At 48.6% G+C, this 10,422-nt stretch overlaps 2 protein-coding genes across 2 annotated transcripts; one reads left to right on the forward strand and one right to left on the reverse strand.

The window, feature by feature from the left end:
* Positions 1 to 241: 241 nt before the first annotated feature.
* LOC123156437 (cytochrome P450 72A397) lies at positions 242 to 3,076 on the forward strand. The gene is made up of 5 exons (XM_044574568.1): positions 242 to 623; positions 932 to 1,152; positions 1,332 to 1,576; positions 1,833 to 2,211; positions 2,397 to 3,076. Exons 1-5 carry the CDS (start codon positions 314 to 316, stop codon positions 2,820 to 2,822), a joined length of 1,581 nt encoding a protein of 526 aa, XP_044430503.1. The 5' UTR covers positions 242 to 313; the 3' UTR covers positions 2,823 to 3,076.
* LOC123156438 (uncharacterized) lies at positions 3,039 to 4,008 on the reverse strand. The gene has a single exon (XM_044574569.1). The coding sequence runs from the start codon at positions 3,848 to 3,850 to the stop codon at positions 3,185 to 3,187; it is 666 nt and encodes a 221-aa protein (XP_044430504.1). The 5' UTR covers positions 3,851 to 4,008; the 3' UTR covers positions 3,039 to 3,184.
* Between the last annotated feature and the right edge of the window lie 6,414 nt (positions 4,009 to 10,422).

The following is a 10,422-nucleotide window of genomic DNA, read 5'->3' on the forward strand; positions in this document are numbered from 1 at the left end:
TGCTAGTCAGCTGATGAGCTCATTGCTTCATGGCGGGCCCCGCCGGTGCATGCGGCCAAGGAAATCTGAGCATGCAAGGGCGACACGCGGTCACGCAAGGAAATCCTGTGCCTCGCAAGTTCCTCCGTGACCGTGATCACCATTCACCAGGGCCACTCGGTTCTGGCTTCTAGAAGAAGGATAATAATCCACTATAGCATACCTACGCGTCAAGCCAACCGGCCCGTACTTAACTCCAGCCACTGTCCACACATGGACGCGACCGGCCGCTGCGCTGCGCCTGGTTTTCTTTTTCTTCTCCTCCACCGCACTGATGCCAACCCGAGGTCTCCAGATGCTGCTGGGGGACGCCTCTCCGTGGAGCATCGCCGGCGCGGTGGCGGCCGTGGCGCTGCTGTGGTTGGTGGCGTGGGTTCTGGAGTGGGCGTGGTGGACGCCGCGGCGGCTGGGCCGGGCTCTGCGGGCCCAGGGCCTCCGGGGCACCCGGTACCGCCTCTTCACCGGCGACGTGCCGGAGAACGCCCGGCTCAGCAGGGAGGCCCGGTTGCAGCCCATGCCGCGCGGCTCCCACGACATCACCCCTCGCGTGCAGCCCATGTCCTGCAACGTCATCAAGGAGCACGGTAAGTTCTTCCATCGCGAAATTCACAAGTTTGTCACGTCAGAACAGGCCGTGTTTGTGTCTCCGAGCATGTGTTTTTTGTTGGAGATTAACAGTTCACAATTGTCTGAACATCTTTTGAGGCTCTGTGGTTTGTCCATTCATCTAGTGATGTGCTCTGAACCTCTGATACACAGCATGTTCGTTATAGAAGACAAAAGTTATATGTGTGGGATATTAGTGGGCATGTATCTCGCCGACAGGAGACTAAAAAATTACAACATGAACTTTGATTATCATGTAACAAAACATCCATGTACAAAAATGCAGGGAAGATGTCCTTCACTTGGTTTGGCCCAACGCCGAGGGTGACGATTCCTGACCCGGAATTGGTGAGAGAAATTCTGTCCAACAAGTTTGGACACTACGGGAAACAAAAGAGTAGCCGTTTCGGGAAGCTGCTAGCCGACGGGCTTGCAAATCATGAAGGCGACAAATGGGCAAAGCACCGAAGAATCCTCAATCCTGCCTTTCACCATGAGAAGATAAAGGTACTTGTTCAATGAAATTTTCTGGTGGCTTGCATTATTATCTTTATTTTCAATCACAGCAGCATGGGTGATGTAGGATAATGCACTCTTTGTATTTTCATCAATTAAAATGAACTAATATGCAGAACAAAAGAAAACATAACTCTTTGTATAGACTGATAAGTAATGTTTATTTGCAGAGGATGCTGCCTGTATTTTCTACCTGTTGCGAAGAAATGATTACAAGATGGGAGAATTCCATGCCCACTGGAGGATTATGTGAGATCGATGTGTTTCCTGAGTTCCAGAATCTAACTGGCGATGTCATCTCGAGAACAGCATTTGGTAGCAATTATCAGGAGGGAATGAAAATATTCCAGCTGCAAGGGGAGTTATGTGAACGACTAATACAGGCTTTTCAGACACTTTTCATCCCAGGCTATTGGTAAGTTGTTTTCTTACACAAGCTGATATCATTTCAAGCAAATGGAGTAGTGCACTGCATACATGCAGTTTATCTCCGCTGAGAGGTGATCAAATGGATTTTGAAAGGAAAATACCAGACTTCTTTTCTTTAAATGAGAGAGTTTATTGAAGAAAATAGTAGGCTGATCAAAGAAACTTTTGTCTTTTCGATGGTAAACTTAAACAGCAGCAATCAAGATTTTCTTTCATATGCTGACATGTCAGACCATTTGCAGGTTCTTACCAACAAAAAACAACAGAAGGATGAGAGCAATTGATCGTGAAATCCGCATGATTCTACGAGGCATTATTGGGAAAAAAGAAAGAGCTATTAAAAACAATGAAGCTAGCAGCGATGATTTGCTAGGATTGCTGTTGGAGTCTAATATGCAACAAGCAAATGGGAAGGCAAATCTTGGAATGAGTATTGAAGATATAATTGAGGAATGCAAGCTATTTTACTTTGCAGGTATGGAGACAACATCAGTCTTGCTCACATGGACACTAATTGTGCTAAGCATGCACCCAGAGTGGCAAGAGCAGGCAAGAGAAGAAGTTTTGCATCAGTTTGGAAGAACCAGACCAGATTTTGAGAACTTGAGTCGCCTGAAGATTGTAAGTGCAAAGTTTATGCCTTGTGCAATCTATTAGGTTCCCTACGATTATAAATTGTACTGCATATGAATCTGAGTGAAAACATATATACTCAGGAATTGGAAGGAGTTTTTTTCAGAATGATGTGATGTTTTAAGTCTAGAATGGTTGGAGTAATGTTCTTGATATTGTGTATTGTTTTGCAGGTAACAATGATTTTGTATGAGGTTCTTAGATTGTACCCACCAGCAATCTTCCTTGCGAGAAGAACTTACAAGGCAATGGAGCTTGGTGGCATCAGATATCCGGCAGGAGTGAACCTTATGTTGCCCCTTATCTTTATCCACCATGATCCTGATATCTGGGGAAAAGACGCAAGCGAATTCAATCCACAGAGGTTTGCTGATGGCATCTCAAATGCAGCGAAGCATCCGGCGGCGTTCTTCCCGTTTGGAGGGGGTCCTCGGATCTGCATCGGTCAGAACTTTGCGTTGCTGGAAGCAAAGATGGCTCTGAGCACCATCCTCCAGCGCTTCTCGTTCGAGCTCTCGCCGTCCTACATCCACGCACCGTACACCGTGTTAATCCTGCAGCCACAGCACGGTGCTCAAATTAGGCTGAAGAAGATATGAGCATGCTTTCTCATGGGGCAGTGAATTTACTTACGTGCTGTGTATAGTTTAAAGTTTTAGCTTTCGGCTGAATAAAAATGCAACCAGGTTTACATGTTGTGTAATTTTTATTTTGAAATACCTGGATGAATGTAAATGTAGTTTCAGTTGAACTGTTGTTTGCTTCAGTTCATTATAGTTCTGCAAGTCTGTAACTGTCATTACGACTGCAGGCAATTCTGAAATATAGTAGTGGTACTGCTGTACTGTACTAATATGCTACTAGTTAGCATCCCTCCATTAGTTTTCAAATCGACCCCTACAAGATTTCGATTGATTTTCAGGTGGTGAGCTGGCCTCAAATTGTAGAGTAATTGAGAATTTCAGAGCAAAATAAGTAGAGCACGCACAGCAAACTGGAACACCGAGCGGCTTCCTCTACCATTTGTTCCGTAGAACCCATGCGCAGCCGCGCGCGCTATTTCTTTTTCTTTTTCTTTTCGCCTTGGACTTATATCTTGCTTGAGGTGCACGAGCACCTCATCCGGCGGAACGTCACGCCACACCCGCTGCGCCGCCGCCTTGTGGCCGAGCTTGGCAAAGCAGTCCGCCACCTTGTTGCCATCCCGGCCCACGTGCGTCACGGTCACCTTGCCGAGCGGCGGGAGCATCTTGGTGATCGCCGTGAACTGCTTCATGTCCTCCTTCGCCCGCACACACGCACGGCTCGCGATGGCATCGGCGGCAGTCTCGAAGTCGCCCTCGATGGAGATGCCAAGCCGCCCGTTCTCCAGAGCCAGTTCGAGTCCACGCCTGAGCGCGACCAGCTCAGCAACGGAGCTCGTGGCCTTGACGATCCGCCCCCCGTAGCCCAGGACAAACTTGCCTTTGTGATCGCGGAACACGCCGCCGAATGCCCCGATGCTGGCACGCCTGGACTCGTCGTGCTTGGACGAGCCATCAAAATTCAGTTTCAGACGCCTCGCCTTAGGCTTCCTGCGCATGTTGACAGATCCCCGCTGTTTGCACAGACGCGAATCACTCGACATCACCTTACCGTTTGCCCGAATAGACGGTTTACTCTTCGAGTGTAAATTTGGTGCAGGTGGCTTGGAGAGGCCGTGAAGGTTTTTATTCAACTTTTTCTTCTTGGATAGTGGTGGTGCCTTGTCAACCGCCAAAGTTCCAAGTGTTGGTGCAGGTGGATTAGCGCACATTTCTGCAGTTGCCTGAGAGAGAAGTAAAACGAAATGTAACTCTCCAACGGGAATGGGTAGGCCAAACTAAAATAGACAAAACCTAATCTCATAAACATTATAGTAAGGTATAATGTCAAGTTTCAGTATAAGGCTGCAACTACAAACTGCTACAAACATTTTCAGCACATGTGTAACGAAACATTGTTTTTACCTTCTTTCTCTTTTTGTTGTTGGACCTCTGCGGTTTCATGACGGCCTCGTCGGCTACTTGGTGCCCCTCCCGGAGCTCGCCGGTGCTCTTTCCCTTTCCATATCCTTTTTTGGACCATGGAGGATACACATGGAGCTCGCCGGCACCCTGGTGCTCCCCCTGACCCACGGTAGCAGCTTGCTGCTTCTTCTCGAACTTTCCATTGTCCTTGTACTCGTCTCAGACCTCGCCAGTTCCATGCTCCTCCTCCCGGTCCTCGATGTTGGCCGGAGCTTCTTCATGTGCTTCTTTCTGGCCACCCCGATCCATCGCGACTGGCACAGGAGAAATGGTGCATCAATATTACCTAGCACCAATAAACAAACCAACCCTCGAGTGCAAGTTCTAAGTACAGTAGACCTCAACAATCACTGAGCAAAAAATTTGCTGGCCTACTCAGATAGCAGTAAAACTGAAGATAGCTGAAGTTCATAGCTAAAAACCAAGACTACAAGTACAAATTTACTGCCTCGGCCATCTCCTAATCCCTAAAGTTCAGACCTAATCCAAATGGATAAACATATCTGTAAAATACAAGCAGAAGACCTTCTATTTCTAATCTCTCTGCATATACAAGTCCACTGGGTGTGCCGTATGCAAATGCTGCCCAGGCCCAGGCGATGCCCATGGTGGCGACGCCGTCCCGGGTCGAAACGGCCAACAAGCTTACATTACCATCCTACTCCTAGAAGTTCACGGAAATAATACGATTTTTCCAGTTAAGCACAAGGAGAGAGGAGCAGGGGGGAGTACCTGGCGGCGGCGGCGGCGGCGGCGCGATATTGGCGGAGAAGTCCCCGGAGGCTGCGTGCGGTTGGAATCAAGCCGCAGCGGCGGAAGTCGAGCGCTGCGCTGGCTTGTAGAGTGGCGTCGGAGGAGGGATTTTGAGCTGCGGCGGCGGGAGTCGAGCGGCAGCGGAGGAAGGAGTGGAGCGACGGCGGCGGGAGTCGCCGTCAAGATCTGTTTTTTTTTTAAACTGTCGGTGTGGCTTTTGTTTTTCAAAACGGCAGCGGAGAAATCTGGCTGCCCCCATGTCTCGCTTCAAGAGCCTCGTTTTTTTCTGTGTTTTTTAATTTTCTGTTTTGTTTTTTGCTTTAATTTTTTTATTTTAGTTTATACTGTAAAATTGTATATTACAAACACACTCCACAAAAAAAAATTTGAAAATGTTGACCAAGCATTTGAAAAATGTTAAATGTGTATAGAGAAAATGTTTATCATGTATACAAAAGACAATGTGTATGAAAAAATTTGATCATGTATTAAAAAATGCTAATCAAGCATTTGAATTTTTTTGGAATAAGTATTTGAAAATTTTAAATCAAGCATTTGAAAAAGTCAAATGTGTATAAAAAATGTTGACCATGTATTAAAAAAAGAAGAAAAAAAGATTATGTATATGAGAATATTAATCAAGCATTTTAAACATGTTGAACAAGTATTTATAAAATGTTAATAAAACATTTTTAAAATGCTAAATGTGTATAGAAATGTTTTTGACCATGTATTAAAAAAATGGTGAAATTTTTCCCCATGTATATAAAATGTTAATCAAGCATTTGAAAGAAATGTTGAACAAGTATTTGGAAAATGTCAATCAAGCATCTAAAAAATGTTAGATGTGTATAGAAAAAATATTATTGACCTAGTGTTAAAAATGTTAATATTTTATTTTAAAAATGTTTTTTTTGGCAGGGGAAAGCATTTTATTTCATTTAATCAGGACAATGCTAATCTCCTGAGGGAAGTTAGCTAACAGACAAGTTACGATGTTGACTACGACCCACAGCTGCCATAGCATGCATAGCCTTATCCTATCATCTACTACTCCCTCCGTCTAGGTGTGTAAGTCATCTTACGAAACCAAATAATCCCAAAACACTTAGGCGCGGTACATTAACTCTCATCTCGTTTCTTGTTTCATAACATATCAACCAATAAGAGATGTGGGTCATGCATGCTTTAAATGATTTGAAACTACCAAACACGACATGCATTGGTCAGTTCGTTGCATGCATTGTTATTAATTAGCAAAAACACATTAAGTTCTCTCGTTTTCCCCTCCACCTTGGTCACGGTGCGCAACGTAAGATGACTTACACACCTAGACGGAGGAGTAATTTTTACGAACTGCACTGATCTTTCTTTTGACATCTTTGAGATGGGCGCCACTTGAAACATGTTCCTTGATCGTTCACTTGAACCTGACTCAAGGAGCAATCTGTCTCCACCTAGACTGACGGGTTAGTCTAGTGTAGCGCCAGCTTCAGACCCTCCTCGCATGCCGCTAGCTCTACCTCCGACGCACCCGGGCAGTTCAGGAGCCATCTGCATGCCGCATATATAACCGTACCAGTGTGATCTCGCAGGATCATACCAGCGCCTACCATTCCGTTCGCCTATAAATACGAGTCGTCGACATTTTGCTTTGCAACGCCGCTCGGGGGAGGTGACCAATTAGGCTTCAAGCATTTAAAAGATATGTTAAAAATGAATAGAAAAAATGTTGACTATGTATTAAAAATCTTGTATTTGAAAATGTTGATCAAGGATTTGAAAAATGTTAAAGAAATGTGTATAGAAACAATGTTGATCATGTTTTAAAAAGTGTTAAACTTTTATTTTAAAAATGTTAAACATGTATTAAAAAATGTTTAGATATATACAAAAAATATGTACAAAAAAAATAAAAAATCATGGCAAAAAATAGATGAAAAATGAGAAAGAAACAAAAAACCAATAAAAAATAAAGAAAAAGAAAAAATCATTGAAAACTAAGAAACAAACAAAGAAAACCGAAGCAAAATAAGAAAAAATAAAGAAAATAAAAAAGCAATGAGAACTGTGAAAAGAAATAAAGAAACACAAAAAAGGAAAGGAAAATAAAATAAAAAACCAGTGAAAATGGAGAAATGAACGAAGAAAAACAAGTGAAAAAAACTGGAAACCCCAATTAAAAACCTGTACTTTTTTCCCTTAAGTAGGTAGCGCCCTACTATTTTCCACAAACCCCACACAAACTCACTGGCTGGCGGCGCTGCCTAGCATGCCGGAGACCCAGAGTTCTCCCTTTTATTTTCTCCATTTCTTTAAAGGCACGCAACTGGGCCAGCCCAGGACTGTAGATGCTTAACGAGATATAGTCACCGAGGAGAAATCTGTTGGGTATGGCTAAACTAGACAACCCATTTACAGTTGAGTTGTATGCTAGAAAAATCTGGCAATACGGGTCGTGTCATGCGGGCCAGCCTGTGTGCACGACACACGATAAAAAGCGCAAGGTTGGCCTTTGGCTCACCATGGAACACGGTCGGGTACGACACGACCTTTTTAATTGCGTGTTGACACGGCCTGTCCCGGCCTAAACATGCGGTCCGTCCGATTTGTAACTAGCTTTTTCTTAGGTTTTCTATAGTAGATTTCCTTTTTAAAAAGACATATCTAATATTTTTTTAAAAACCAAATTCCGAGAAGGCTGAGAAGCAATGCGAGGCAGCCGTTATAACTGGCGTGACAGAACGATCCTCATGGCCAGGCCTTCGTTCTGCATAGTTATCCTTCGGGCCAGCACGGCACGACCCTTCTAGGGAAGGGCTGATAGTTTTTTTCACGGAAAGTATGCAGAAAAGTCGAGCTGCAAGGGGTGGATGTAGATTCGACGCATGCGAACAATTTGATGTAACTTTAGGTTTTATCATGGCTTTTGTTCGATCTAACGTGCTTTGTCTAGTCTATGGATCAGTCATTTGCTAATTAGAATCCACAATCGACCAGATCAAGTAGAGGTAATTTTCTTATTACCCAAACAAAATCATAGGAATAAATTTCTCCATAGCAAAAAATATCTTTAGCGAAGCCAGACCGGTTTTGCTGTGACGAACCAAAACTTGTTTCACACTTTTTATCAAATCGGAGCCGCAGGGGATTCCGATTCGATCTCCACGACCGAGGTAGTTAAACACGGCGCCGATTCCTGTTGTACGCATGCACGCGCAGTCAACACAGCTATCCGAGTCCGCGCGTCTCCTCGACGAGCCGCCCGACTGCTCGCGTGACGCGCCGGAGTAATGCGAACATCACAGTACTACTCTACATAAGAACGTCACCAGTTCCATCTCTTCTGCCATTCTCCATGTCCACCGGCTAGCATGATACCCATCACAGCACTAGTTCTCTTCTGCTTCTTCAGGCCCGCCATGTCCGTCGTCGGCGGCGAACCATCGCTGTCCGCGTCGGCCATCGTCGCCCCGTCAGTGTCCGGGTCGCACATCCTCTGCATTGACGGCTACTCCCTCACCAAGGGGTGTTGAGTATATTGTGTACGTGTATATGTGTGTGTAGGGCCCACCTCCTGTATTCCTTGTATAGTTGAGGTTGTGGCCCACCTCTGTACTTATATATACGTGCCTGGTGCACCGATCAATACATTGCGATTGCACAGCCCATAACCTATCTCTCCACATGGTATCTATCGCAGCAAGGTCCTAACCCTAGCCGCCGCCGCCGCCGCCGCCGCCGCCGCGCCGCCGCCGCCGCCGCCGCCGCCGCCGCCTCCCGCCACCGTCACCAGCCGCCGCCGCCGCTGCCCTACCCTCGGCCGCTGCCGCCGCCCTGGTAACCGCCGCCACCGCCCACCCGCCCCGCTCGCCGCCGCCGCCTCCTGTCCCGAGGCCGCCGCCGCCGCCCAACATCGCTTCCGCCTCCTACCCGCGCCGCCCCTCTCTCCCTCCTCCCAAACCCGATCTCTGCCGCCATCATGAGCTCCTCCTCCTCCACCGTCTCCAACCCGTTCGCCGGTCCGATGTCACCCTCGTCCGCGACCTCAACATCCATGAGCGCGTCATGGTGAAGCTTGACCACACCACCGCCTCCTACTCCGCGTGGAAGCGGTACTTTTCGCTCGTGTTCCGTGAGTACCTCCTTCACGGCCACGTTGACGGCACCATGGACTCCGCGCTCATGATCCACGACGAGGAGTGGATGATCCTCGACGCCACCATCATTCGCTGGTTCTACCTCACCATCTCCAGCGACATCTTCCACACCGTGGTGAACGACGACGACGACGCCCATGCGGTCTGGACCAAGCTCAACGGCCTCTTCACCGACAATCGGCTGCAGCGCAAGGTCCTCCTCTATGGTGAGTTTTACGGGTGCCAGCAACTTGACTCGTCCATCGATGATTTTTGCATGCGCCTCAAGAAGCTCGCCGATGAGCTCCGTGATCTGGGGGAGAAGATCGGCGACGAGCTCCTCATCAGCACCCTCTCCGGCGGTCTCAACGAGGACTTCGGGAACGCCGCCTCCAACCTCACCCTCATCCCGGAGCCCACCTTTGGCAAGGTGGTCGCGTACCTCAAGCTGGAGGAACGCCGGATGCGGGCAGCCAGGATGCGCGCGACCCACACCGTCCTTGTTGCCGGCACCCGCGGGGGTTCGACCCCGCCACCGCCCCGCCCGACGCCGCCCCAGCCGGCGCCACCCGCCTTCCCGCTCGGCTTCCCGCCTGCCTCACCCGCCCCCTTCCCGCCGCCCCAACCGGCGGCCAATGGGGGAGGCCGTCGCGGCGGCCGCCGGGGTGGCCGCAAGCAAGGAGGTGGTGGCGGCGGCGGTGCTCAGGGAGGAGCACCTCGCCAGCAGCAGCCGGCCCCTTAGCCGGCGGCCCCGTGGTACGCCGGCCAAAATCCGTGGACCGGCGTCGTCCACGCCTACTCCATGCCGGTTCCACGGGCTCCCTCTCCGGGTCTTCTCAGCACCTGGCCTCCGTCACACCAGGCGTACTACGCCGCGCCGCAGACCTATGCGGCGCCCTACGGGCAACAGCCGCCGCCAGGCGGGCCGCCGCCGCTGCCCCTGACGTCTGCGCCGTCCCTCCCGCCGGCGCCGTGGGACCCGGCTCTCCTGGCGGCTCTCCACACCGCCCCTTCCCCGTCCAGTTACACCGGCGGCGGCGATTGGTACATGGACAGTGGCGCCACCGCTCATATGGCGGCGTACCGTAACCTCCACACTGCCCACCCTGTCCACACCTCCAACCGCATCACCATCGGTGACGGTTCTTCTCTTCCTATCACCCATATTGGACATACATATTTTCCGTCTAACTCCACTCCTATATCCATGTCTAATATTCTTGTTTCTCCTGATCTCATTAAAAATCTTGTTTCCGTTC

Source organism: Triticum aestivum, chromosome 7B (assembly GCF_018294505.1).
Source record: "Triticum aestivum cultivar Chinese Spring chromosome 7B, IWGSC CS RefSeq v2.1, whole genome shotgun sequence".
In the NCBI taxonomy this organism is placed as follows: Eukaryota; Viridiplantae; Streptophyta; class Magnoliopsida; order Poales; family Poaceae; genus Triticum; species Triticum aestivum.

What these genes read in the sequence shown, in the direction of transcription:
- LOC123156437 (XM_044574568.1), top strand. Translation starts at nt 314, where the DNA reads ATGCCAACCCGAGGTCTCCAGATGCTGCTGGGGGACGCCTCTCCGTGG. An exon ending in TTCACCATGAGAAGATAAAG is followed by an intron (nt 1,153 to 1,331) that starts GTACTTGTTCAA and finishes GTTTATTTGCAG; the next exon opens with AGGATGCTGCCTGTATTTTC. An exon ending in ACTTGAGTCGCCTGAAGATT is followed by an intron (nt 2,212 to 2,396) that starts GTAAGTGCAAAG and finishes ATTGTTTTGCAG; the next exon opens with GTAACAATGATTTTGTATGA.
- LOC123156438 (XM_044574569.1), bottom strand. Translation starts at nt 3,850, where the DNA reads ATGTCGAGTGATTCGCGTCTGTGCAAACAGCGGGGATCTGTCAACATG.